This window comes from Saccoglossus kowalevskii, chromosome 8 (genome assembly GCF_978046115.1).
Source record: "Saccoglossus kowalevskii chromosome 8, keSacKowa6.1, whole genome shotgun sequence".
In the NCBI taxonomy this organism is placed as follows: Eukaryota; Metazoa; Hemichordata; class Enteropneusta; family Harrimaniidae; genus Saccoglossus; species Saccoglossus kowalevskii.
The window spans coordinates 20230524-20244025 of NC_140648.1; the positions used below are offsets into that span (position 1 = coordinate 20230524).

The 13502-nt window shown below is 38.1% G+C and overlaps 1 protein-coding gene across 1 annotated transcript in view; it reads right to left on the minus strand.

Moving 5' to 3' along the window:
• Positions 1-654: 654 nt before the first annotated feature.
• Positions 655-13502, minus strand: part of LOC102806537 (uncharacterized) — a 42876-nt gene continuing 30028 nt past the window's right edge. The window contains exons 15-18 of the mRNA XM_085502323.1: positions 12978-13119; positions 7832-8057; positions 6376-6572; positions 655-4734 (exon numbers count right to left, since the gene is read on the minus strand). Of these exons, the coding sequence (XP_085358449.1) occupies positions 4654-4734; positions 6376-6572; positions 7832-8057; positions 12978-13119 (646 nt within the window). The 3' untranslated portion in view covers positions 655-4653. The remainder of the gene's footprint in view (positions 4735-6375; positions 6573-7831; positions 8058-12977; positions 13120-13502) is intronic.

Sequence of the window (13502 nt, forward strand, 5' to 3'; positions counted from 1 at the left end):
TCATTGCACTCCGAAGCTCTGAGACTGTACCCACCATTCCCTGAACAAAGAGGGTGGAGGATGTCCAGTCTGCGTCACTGAGGTGGGGACGTACCCCGACTCAGCTTGTTGGTGAAAACACGTGCGTCTAAGGCCACGTCTCGTAGCACAGTAGTGGCCCCGGCCAAGAGAGCCAGGTGACACTAGGGGGTGTCGCACGTAGATGTGCGGTAGCCCACCAGTAAAAATGTCGCCTGGTCTAGGAGGCTGGTGCGTTCTGCCTCCAAGGTCTCCAGAGTCCTGGGCACGCACAATAATGCGCTCAAGCAACTCTGCCCTCAGGGCTGGATGGGTCGTCTTCGATTGGCAAGAACGCCCATGGAACGCGGCTGTCCCCCTTTGCCCGGTTTGCCAAATTTGTGGCACCGGGGTCTGGGGAAGGAGCTATGGGATCCGGTTGGGGGCGTTTTGGTCTCATCCCACGCTATGGGGTCTGATCCCGAAACCACACCGACCGGGTAGCGCTTGGTCCAGTGGTAAGTGTTGCCTAATGTTTTCCCCCATCCGGGGGCCTTAAGCGTTACATCCTCTGCGGCTGACCAACGTCCGCCCATCAACACCGTTTGCGTGTTCTGATAATCTCTTTTCGCAGCAATACAAAGAAAGCTAGCCATATTGTTAAAGAAACTTTCTATATTTTTGCTACTACTTGCATCCTTTCTCAAAATCAAATTGGCAAATCACCCCCCCCCCCCTCCAGGTACCTTACATTAAATACCTCAAAAAATCTCTCTTAAACTTATGAACATTTTTCTGACATGTATCAGTGCTTTAAGTACAAACAAAATAAAACTATCCATCAAAAATATTTACACTGGTGTTCACTAGATTTACACTTTATAAACTTCTCAGTGTTTCAAACTTTCAAAATTTTTACAAAATGACATTTGTTGGAATTGAAGAGGTGAAATTACTTTAGAGTTTATCTAAACTCAAAAATGAACTATGTCGCCACGACTTTCCAACAATAAATTGGATGGTAATCTTACTTGCCAATATGAAATATATCAACTCGAAGTCAATAAAATCCACTAAACAATATAAATACATGATCCTTAGGAGTTCTGTGAATGATCAAATCATTTTGAACTAGTTAACAACTTTTTAAAGGAGTAACCATAGTGAACATCAGTGTGTACAATAACTCCCAATAATAAAGGTAAAACCACTTGGTTGAATGTAAATAATCATTTATGCAAATTAGCTTGTTAGAATATACCATCCCACCTTCATAATATTCAGACCACATATTTCTTTTTCATCTTAAACATAGTGTAACTATTACAACCTTGCCCATTGAGAATCTAGACTAAATAACGAAAGGGTGGATGGATACAAACTAACAGTTAACAAGTCATTGTCATAGACACGTCCCCGTTCCGTTCATATTTGAGTGACATATACATTCAAAGCAGATCATGACCGAAATGTACCTGCATATGTACAACACATTGTACTAAATCCGGTTCCGGAATTGTGAAAATACGTGATTTTGATGCATTTTCGGCCTTAAAATGGCCATCATTCAGCTATTGTTAAGCGGATCATGAAACAAATGCACATATCTATTTGTGACATGATGTACCATGTGTGTGTGAAGTTTGAACTTGATCAATCCAGACATGTCTTGGATACAGATCCAGAACTGAATTCTTTAACAAAATGGCCGCCAGTCGGCCATTTCGAACTTGATCCGAAAAAAAAAAAAAGACGTGCATCAAGGTCCTATTATGTTTAATGTATGTACCAAATTTGAACAAAATCCGTCCATGCATAACTGAGAGCCGGGTCCAGAATGGTGAAAATGTGCGATTTCAATGCATTTTCAGCCTTAAAGCGCTCCATTTGGCTATCGTTAATGAGATCATGAAACAAATGCACATACATATTTATGACATGATGTATCTTGTGTGTGTGAAGTTTGAACTTGATCAATCCAGACATGTCTCGGATATGGATCCAGAACTGAATTCTTTAAAACAAAATGGCCGCCAGTCGGCCATTTGTAACTTGATCCGAAAAAAAAAAAATGATGTGCATCAAGGTCCTATTATGTTTAATGTATATACCAAATTTGAACGAAATCCGTCCATGCATAACTGAGATCTGGGTTCGGAATGGTGAAAATGTGCGATTTCAATGCATTTTCGGCCTTAAAGCGGTCGCCATTCGGCTATCGTTAATCGAATCATGAAAAAAATGCATGTGCATATGTCCCATATAATGTGTGATGTATGAGTGAAGTTTGAACTTAATCGGTCCATGCATGTTTGAGATACAGGTGATCACGCAGGCACGCACGGCAAAACATAAGTCCTCGTTTTCGGACTACGTTCGAACGGAGACTAACAACTACAACAATTTACAAGCAAGCAATGGTTGTGTGATATACTGCTTTTTTCTTGCTTAATACACCTTATAATATATCACAAAAGTTTAATGTTGTTTTCCTGTCTTACCAAATTTTGCTTAGAGACCACCGAGGGCAGTAATTCTTGGTTGTGATACTTTTTACATACAATCTACAATCACTGCATTTATTGAAAAAGTAAAATTTTTGTGTGCTGCCCTCTATGTATTGTAACAGCCTATGCTGCATACTTTTGTTTTAGTCCTGTCAATTATGCCAATAGTTTATAGGGAATATATAGGCAGTTGCAATATCGAGAGCTGGCTGCTCTTATTGTTTACTTTGTTTTGGGTCTGGGCAGATTGGTAGATTTTGGCAGAATAAAAATAAGAAAATGGGAAAAACCCAAACTCATCCCCTTTAAAACCCAGTATATTTTCAGAATTCAGTATATTAAACTGAGAAGAACTGACAAGTAAACACCTAGGTGTATTCCCTTTACTTGGCAAGTTAAGGGACTTATTAAATGCTACTGGGTAATGTTAGTTGTATAGTACTGTAAAATGACTAATTTTCACTGGGTTTAAATTTCGCTGATTTACCATTTCAGGCATATTCAGTAGGTTTTAAATTCACGTTTTTATCATTTAGACAATGTGTTCTATGCTAAATTTTACATGTTCACCGGGTTTTAATTTAGTGCATTTTCCAGTCAGTGAAATAGGCAAAATTAAAACCCAGTGAATAAATCCTCCTTTTACAGTACTGTTTTAGAATGTATAATTATGGTAGTTGGACTAAACATTAGCACACTAGCATTCAGAATATTTACCTACATAGAGTACAGCATTTCATTAACTCATTGCATTAATTCCACTTCCCATACCCCCAATATTAGAGGGGTCTAATTTGTGATGAAGATACACAGAATACTGTCAGTTTTCACATCAGGACTTATTACACCAATAAAGCTAACACAATCCCTGTTGAATACGGTACGGTACAGCATTTTACGCACTTTGAAATTCTATTCTATTCACACCTCCTACGGATGATATTAGGATCACATATACATATATCACAATTGACCATTTTCCGTTCACTGTGAGAATCATGTGTGAAATCAAATGTAAAAACGTCATAGCGTCGTAGTGGCATCAAACATCGCATGGGATTCGACAAACACAAAAGTATTTTGGGGATATTTTCATGCTTAATAATGTGCTGTAGACATTTGATGATGGGCAATTTCGATGAAGTAAGGGTATTCAAAAGCAATATTCCTCTGTCGAAGATCAGCCGGTCGATGTGAGCTACGAAATAAAGAAATTCAAGTTCAAAATCGAATCGTTTGATTTTTGCGGCAGAAGTTCGGCGCGCGTCTTTCATGCAACTCGAGAGATCTCGCAGTTGAACGGAAAATCACCTATTGTGATACATAATTATCAGTATTGCTTCATTTGTCTATCACATTCACATTATGTGGTTATTGCTTTTTCATTTTACATGCATTGCTAATTTGCATCAGACATTTTTATCATTGCATTAAGAAAACATAAAAAAACATTGACTTTCGCAATCGCCCATGTCTGAGAGGCAATTTCTATTATAGAAAGCGGCTAAACAAAAACTGTACTGCTTAGCGGTGGATGATGTCTTAGGCATCAGTCAAATGACTCATTATCCATATGAATCTTAAATTGGTCTAAGTCAGGTGATATTTTGAAAACCAATCAGCTGCAGCATACCTCTATTACCATGAGTAAAACTATTGCCAATATATGCAAGGTAAAAAATGCAGAACAATACAGAAAATGTGGTATGAATTTATATAATCCCCAGATATTTTTACCTAGGTTGAGTCAGCAGACATGAATGATTACTGCCAGAATTTTGTATCCATGCGCAGGTGAGGATTGATGCTATTCTGGCAGTAAGAATGAGTATCTGAAAAAATCCTATATATCCCATATTTATCATATCATGCTCGTTTATGCTTTTTGCTTCATTTAATTAGGATTTCTTTTTAGTTTCAACTGATTTTTTGGAGGGACTGAATTCCGAAAATACACACATGAGCTTGCCAAAATAAATCATTGTTACCACAATTATCAGACCACATATAAACCTGGAAGCTTCGCACAATCTTCAGGCAGCACATATAATGAAAAAAAGTTTGTTAGTATGTGATATGCTTTTTTGATCACATTATGCATGTGATAATGTGAGAATCTTCTTATCTCTCCATGTCATTGCATATAACTTCACAAGAACGTTGATCCAAATTTCCAAACTATCACAAACGGTTTTAGTAGAGGAATACTCAATGTGTCTATTGTCAAAACCTGCAACAAAAGAAAAAAAACATATTACTGGAGAAGGATATATTTTATAATTTCAATTTCAGAGGGTTTTTTTTGAGTAGAGAATGTGAATTCATTGCTTATTATTCAAGCAGTTTATTGATTCTAATTTGGTTTGAAAAATCTTGAAGAAACTTAAGTTTGAAACTCTCTGATTGTAAACTCTGTTTGAGATGATGTCCATTTTAAAACACAAACATGCATATATGCCTTTTGTGTTTTTATTTTCAAATCTTTTTTTATTTTATTAAAGCGGGAGGATCGTGGCACAGGTGCAGGTGGCACACGTGTGGGAATTGAGTCCCAAGCGATGATAACAACACACGCTAAAAACACAAAGCCTCATGGGTAGATGCTTGTTTGTAAACAATGACACGCTATGGCCATCTGACGCATGTGCAGGTGACGACTCCCCCGCTTTAACATTTTTTGCTTGTTGTAGAGTTTTGAAATCTTAATTTGAGTATCAACAAATTAAACCTGCATCTATAACGTAAAAGAAAATTTAGGAACATGTATATATGTATTATTGAACAAGCAGCCTCTCGGCTGAGATAGCTCTGCTGTTAGCAATGCACATTATAAATAAAGAGCTGAAGATATCATTAGAAAATGAACAATATGTATAGTATCAAAGCAATTGGACTTTCTGTTTTCAACAAGAATTTGAAAATATCACTTTTTGCCAAAAATGACGAAAAATATTTGTCAAAATTAGATAATTGAAGATATCATCAAGAAATTCACAAATCTGAGAGAGGTCCACATGTAGTATCCATATATATATATAATATCAAAATAATTGGACTTGCGGTTTACAACAAGAAGTTGAAATTATCACTTTTTACCAAAAATTACATAAATATTCACCAAAATTAGAGAATTAAAGATATCATCACTTAATGAACAAATCTAAGAGAGATCTGCCCAAGGTACATATACACCAAGTATCACAATTCAATAAGAATTGTAGTTTTCAAGAAGAAGTTTAAAAAGAAAAAAGTTCACACGAGCAATGACGACGGACAATCATTTATATGAATAGCTCCGCTCGACAAATTCAACAGCGGAGCTAAAAATCAACTAATCTTTAAACACCGTTTTTTGCTCTATTAGTACCGGGGTAGTGCATGCACTTATGTAAATTATAGAAGTAATTCTATGGTCAAAATAAATAATAGTTCAATGATTCAGTATACTACAAATGTGATTTTTCATTTATATGTGCTCCCATTCTATTGTGCTTCAAATAGAGCAAATACAACAGTGGTGTTCATCACGAAGCACTAATTTGATGTACACAATACAGTCCTTTAAAGTGCCGTGGTTCTTGCGCCACGCTTGTGTGACATTTGTGTTGATAAACATTGATTTTCCCATAATTCAATGCGCTATTCTAATGGAATCATGAGTTAATAGTGTTTTGACCGAGGCACAACGTAGTTAAAGCTTAGTAAGGTTTCAGTTTGTAGTCGTTGGTCTGTGCAACAGTCAAAGTCGCCATCTTTGTTTATATGAGACCCATATCTCGTGCATGTGTGGTGCGATGACAGTCACCCTCGAAACTGTTGTTTCTCTATGATTGATTTAAAATATTAGCTAAGACATTTTTATAAAACACACCTTATTTTCGTAGGAAAACTGAGCTTTAACGCCATTTGCAGATACATAACTTGGTTGCTGTACCACACCAAAGACTTTGACAAGACCAAGATCAGCAGGATCAGAACCAGTGAAACCAAGTTTAACTATCTGTGATGTCACACTAGTATCATTGGCCTGGAAGCGTACATATGCATATAGTCCTTGTTCATAAGCATCTGTAATGAAAACAGCAGCAGAAAATGTTTTAAATAAATTAATATATAAAGGTGATTTTAATAATTTGTTTGCATGGCAACGAATAGATTCTCGCTTGTTGAAACATTCTCGTTGTGCGGAAATCAACTGCTGAAATAGGAACAGACTCAGAAGGGAAAATCTTCTGTGTTTTCTCCTTGGATGACAAAAATATCTTACTACTGCTGCTGGTAGTGGGATTTGAATCCCAACACATTCTGAGTGTAATCACTTCCTAGTCACCCTCAGGTATACATGTATCTTGTAGTCTTTTTGTTCTTGCAGTAAAATATGACCTGATATATTTGATGACTTGTAGAATATTTTTATTGTGTAGCCTATTTATTTGTTATCAGTACACACATTAAAATTCAACCATGATTGTGTTCAAACCTTGTTCTTACTATTTATGACCAGTGATTAACAAATGTACATTTTGTGTATTTGGCATGTTTTAGTTGGCGTTCCATGTTCAACTGAGAATGATAAAATCAAACAGAAACACAGAGCTAGAACATCACATGAGGAATATTATAACATTGTATTCACTTTTACCAAGATATTCCCCTAATCACACAGGTATATCCAAACGACATATTTTGTGGATCAATTTGACACTTTCCAAAAGCGTTAATAAAATAATTTACTACATGTAATAGGCAGTTATGTACAACAAGATTGCATTGCAGCTTTTAGCATAAAAAAAAAAACTTCAACCAAGAATATGAGTTTTTGTGTGGGATTAAGGGCCTTTGCGACTTGTCAAAGTACCAAGATCACTTGTGTAATAAACCTCTAATTATTGCTACAAAATATCATTAAGAATCACAGTCATTTATACAATGTATGTTCAAAATATCATTTTTTTTTACTAAGAAATGCATTTGAAAAACAAAACAAAAACAGTCATATTCAAAGTTCTAATGATATAAGTAATTCTAATTGGTTATTTCTCTCATAAATTTGTAATTCCAAAGTTTTGAAGTTTTGGTTGATTTCAGCAGTGAATTGAAAGAAAGCATACCTAATGAAGTGTACTTTGCATTGAAAAATTATTGATTGATTTATACAGTTATTGGAATTTTAATTAGTTTCTTTATTGAGTAAAAAAATTAAAACAAAAATAATGAAGAATGTATGCTTATAAAGAACTGTTTTTTATTTGGGTGTCTAAACATGTAAATATTTCTTCATGAATATATTGAAAGTAAAAACAGCCATACAGCATTTTACAACTAACCTAGAGTGTCTCCATCATCTAAATACAACTCCCCATCTGCTTCGTTTTTCGTACATAATGCTACAATCAAATGGAATTTCTTTTGTCTGCTTTCCTTAGTGGTTATACCAGGTTCCTGTGCTGGGATAATATTACCTCCTCTAATATGAAGATTGATTTTATCCATAGGAGTCTTTAATGTAAGGTTCTTTCCTGTTTCACCAGGGAGACCTGGTACACGAACACCCTGTATGGAAGAATCAGTACAATAGTTATTGAGGTTCTTTCCTGTTTCACCAGGCAGACCTGGTACACGAACACCCTGTATAGAAGAATTAGTACAATAGTTATTGAGGTTCTTTCCTGTTTCACCAGGGAGACCTGGTACACGGACACCCTGTATGGAAGAATCAGTACAATAGTTATTGCGGTTCTTTCCTGTTTCACCAGAGAAACCTGGTACACGAACACCCTGTATGGAAGAATCAGTACAATAGTTATTGAGGTTCTTTCCTGTTTCACCAGGGAGACCTGGTACACGAACACCCTGTATAGAAGAATTAGTACAATAGTTATTGAGGTTCTTTCCTGTTTCACCAGGGAGACCTGGTACACGGACACCCTGTATGGAAGAATCAGTACAATAGTTATTGCGGTTCTTTCCTGTTTCAACAGAGAAACCTGGTACACGGACACCCTGTATGGAAGAATTAGTACAATAGATATTGAGGTTCTTTCCTGTTTCACCCGGGAGACCTGGTACATGAACACCCTGTATGGAAGAATCAGTACATTAGTTATTGAGGTCCTTTCCTGTTTCACCAGGGAGACCTGGTACACGGACACCCTGTATGGAAGAATTAGTACAATAGATATTGAGGTTCTTTCCCGTTTCATCAGGGAGACCTGGTACACGAACACCCTGTATGGAAGAATCAGTACAATAGATATTGAGGTTCTTTTCTGTTTCACCAGGGACACCTGGTACACGGACACCCTGTATGGAAGAATCAGTTCAATAGTTATTGAGGTTCTTTCCTGTTTCACCAGGGAGACCTGGTACACGGACACCCTGTATGGAAGAATCAGTACAATAGTTATTGCGGTTCTTTCCTGTTTCACCAGAGAAACCTGGTACACGAACACCCTGTATGGAAGAATCAGTACAATAGTTATTGAGGTTCTTTCCTGTTTCACCAGGGAGACCTGGTACACGAACACCCTGTATAGAAGAATTAGTACAATAGATATTGAGGTTCTTTCCTGTTTCACCAGGGAGACCTGGTACACGAACACCCTGTATGGAAGAATCAGTACATTAGTTATTGAGGTCCTTTCCTGTTTCACCAGGGAGACCTGGTACACGGACACCCTGTATGGAAGAATTAGTACAATAGATATTGAGGTTCTTTCCCGTTTCACCAGGGAGACCTGGTACATGAACACCCTGTATGGAAGAATCAGTACAATAGTTATTGAGGTTCTTTCCTGTTTCAACAGGGAGACCTGGTACACGGACACCCTGTATGGAAGAATCAGTACAATAGTTATTGAGGTTCTTTCCTGTTTCACCAGGGAGACCTGGTACACGAACACCCTGTATAGAAGAATCAGTACAATAGTTATTGAGGTTCTTTCCTGTTTCACTAGGGAGACGTGGTACACGGACACCTTGTATGGAAGAATCAGTACAATAGTTATTGAGGTTCTTTCCTGTTTCACCAGAGAGACCTGGTACACAGACACCCTGTATGGAAGAATCAGTACAATAGTTATTGAGGTTCTTTCCTGTTTCACTAGAGAAACCTGGTACACGGACACCCTGTATGGAAGAATCAGTACAATAGTTATTGAGGTTCTTTTCTGTTTCACCAGAGAGACCTGGTACACGAACTCCCTGTATGGAAGAATAAGTACAATAGTTATTGAGGTTCTTTCCTGTTTCACCAGGGAGACCTGGTACACGGACACCCTGTATGGAAGAATCAGTACAATAGTTATTGAGGTTCTTTCCCGTTTCACCAGAGAGACCTGGTACACGAACTCCCTGTATGGAAGAATCAGTACAATAGTTATTGAGGTTCTTTCCTGTTTCACTAGGGAGACGTGGTACATGGACACCTTGTATGGAAGAATCAGTACAATAGTTATTGAGGTTCTTTCCTGTTTCACTAGGGAGACGTGGTACACGGACACCTTGTATGGAAGAATCAGTACAATAGTTATTGAGGTTCTTTCCTGTTTCACTAGGGAGACGTGGTACACGGACACCTTGTATGGAAGAATCAGTACAATAGTTATTGAGGTTCTTTCCTGTTTCACTAGGGAGATGTGGTACACGGACACCTTGTATGGAAGAATCAGTACAATAGTTATTGAGGTTCTTTCCTGTTTCATTAGGGAGACGTGGTACACGGACACCTTGTATGGAAGAATCAGTACAATAGTTATTGAGGTTCTTTCCTGTTTCACCAGAGAGACCTGGTACACAGACACCCTGTATGGAAGAATCAGTACAATAGTTATTGAGGTTCTTTCCTGTTTCACCAGGCAGACCTGGTACACGAACACCCTGTATGGAAGAATCAGTACAATAGTTATTGCGGTTCTTTCCTGTTTCAACAGAGAAACCTGGTACACGGACACCCTGTATGGAAGAATTAGTACAATAGATATTGAGGTTCTTTCCTGTTTCACCCGGGAGACCTGGTACATGAACACCCTGTATGGAAGAATCAGTACATTAGTTATTGAGGTCCTTTCCTGTTTCACCAGGGAGACCTGGTACACGGACACCCTGTATGGAAGAATTAGTACAATAGATATTGAGGTTCTTTCCCGTTTAATCAGGGAGACCTGGTACACGAACACTCTGTATGGAAGAATCAGTACAATAGATATTGAGGTTCTTTTCTGTTTCACCAGGGACACCTGGTACACGGACACCCTGTATGGAAGAATCAGTTCAATAGTTATTGAGGTTCTTTCCTGTTTCACCAGGGAGACCTGGTACACGGACACCCTGTATGGAAGAATCAGTACAATAGTTATTGCGGTTCTTTCCTGTTTCACCAGAGAAATCTGGTACACGAACACCCTGTATGGAAGAATCAGTACAATAGTTATTGAGGTTCTTTCCTGTTTCACCAGGGAGACCTGGTACACGAACACCCTGTATAGAAGAATTAGTACAATAGATATTGAGGTTCTTTCCTGTTTCACCAGGGAGACCTGGTACACGAACACCCTGTATGGAAGAATCAGTACATTAGTTATTGAGGTCCTTTCCTGTTTCACCAGGGAGACCTGGTACACGGACACCCTGTATGGAAGAATTAGTACAATAGATATTGAGGTTCTTTCCCGTTTCACCAGGGAGACCTGGTACATGAACACCCTGTATGGAAGAATCAGTACAATAGTTATTGAGGTTCTTTCCTGTTTCAACAGGGAGACCTGGTACACGGACACCCTGTATGGAAGAATCAGTACAATAGTTATTGAGGTTCTTTCCTGTTTCACCAGGGAGACCTGGTACACGAACACCCTGTATAGAAGAATCAGTACAATAGTTATTGAGGTTCTTTCCTGTTTCACTAGGGAGACGTGGTACACGGACACCTTGTATGGAAGAATCAGTACAATAGTTATTGAGGTTCTTTCCTGTTTCACCAGAGAGACCTGGTACACAGACACCCTGTATGGAAGAATCAGTACAATAGTTATTGAGGTTCTTTCCTGTTTCACTAGAGAAACCTGGTACACGGACACCCTGTATGGAAGAATCAGTACAATAGTTATTGAGGTTCTTTTCTGTTTCACCAGAGAGACCTGGTACACGAACTCCCTGTATGGAAGAATAAGTACAATAGTTATTGAGGTTCTTTCCTGTTTCACCAGGGAGACCTGGTACACGGACACCCTGTATGGAAGAATCAGTACAATAGTTATTGAGGTTCTTTCCCGTTTCACCAGAGAGACCTGGTACACGAACTCCCTGTATGGAAGAATCAGTACAATAGTTATTGAGGTTCTTTCCTGTTTCACTAGGGAGACGTGGTACATGGACACCTTGTATGGAAGAATCAGTACAATAGTTATTGAGGTTCTTTCCTGTTTCACTAGGGAGACGTGGTACACGGACACCTTGTATGGAAGAATCAGTACAATAGTTATTGAGGTTCTTTCCTGTTTCACTAGGGAGACGTGGTACACGGACACCTTGTATGGAAGAATCAGTACAATAGTTATTGAGGTTCTTTCCTGTTTCACTAGGGAGATGTGGTACACGGACACCTTGTATGGAAGAATCAGTACAATAGTTATTGAGGTTCTTTCCTGTTTCATTAGGGAGACGTGGTACACGGACACCTTGTATGGAAGAATCAGTACAATAGTTATTGAGGTTCTTTCCTGTTTCACCAGAGAGACCTGGTACACAGACACCCTGTATGGAAGAATCAGTACAATAGTTATTGAGGTTCTTTCCTGTTTCACTAGAGAAACCTGGTACACGGACACCCTGTATGGAAGAATCAGTACAATAGTTATTGAGGTTCTTTTCTGTTTCACCAGAGAGACCTGGTACACGAACTCCCTGTATGGAAGAATCAGTACAATAGATATTGAGGTTCTTTCCTGTTTCACCAGGGAGACCTGGTACACGGACACCCTGTATGGAAGAATCAGTACAATAGATATTGAGGTTCTTTCCTGTTTCACCAGGGAGACCTGGTACACGGACACCCTGTATGGAAGAATCAGTACAATAGTTATTGAGGTTCTTTCCTGTTTCAACAGGGAGACCTGGTACACGGACACCCTGTATAGAAGAATCAGTACAATAGTTATTGAGGTTCTTTCCTGTTTCACGGACACCCTGTATGAGAGAGTCTTTACTAAGTAGACCTGGTACATGGACACCCTGCGTGGGAAAAAATCACACTCCTTATAAATGCCCTCTCAAGTGAAAATTAATCAGGTGGTATATTGTCCATGATTTAAGAAAAACCAATGATACTGTGGTATTTTCATTCACTGCGTCTATATATGTGCACAGGCCTATACCTAGAAAGTGCACCAGGCTTTGTGAGATTAGCATTTTTATTTTATTAGAAAGTCACAAAATATTTGCAACCACTGTACCTGATATCATCAATGTACTTACAGTGTCAAAGTCATACCATGAGTGATTAGGAAAATATGCAGTGACTGTAACAGCGCCCTCTTGCAGTACAGGACTAATCAATAATGCTTCTCCCCATAGAAACTGTGTATCAACAGTTAGGGCATAGTCATCATGCGGAAATCTGAAATATCAATCAACAAATTTTTACTCAGATGTATACATTTAATCATTAAATTATTACTTTTTTGCAATTTTTTCTGTTAGAGAGTGAGAAAAAAGTAAAATATGCTTTTCTTAGCTAATTTATTCACACAATGCAGCTACAATGATAGTAATTCTGACCATAATTTTTTTTTTTGCGAACATTTATGCAAAATATGACCTTGCTGTACAAATGACGAAAATTCCAGAATACATTTAAATTTAAATGTTGACAAAATAAACACTGTTCTACAGTTTATGTTTGAACAAAAATTCAACTTTCAACTCTTGGTGCAGCTGAATATCACATAAATTAAAGAAACGTTTAGTAATAGCTCAGCTTATTACACTTTAATATGAAAA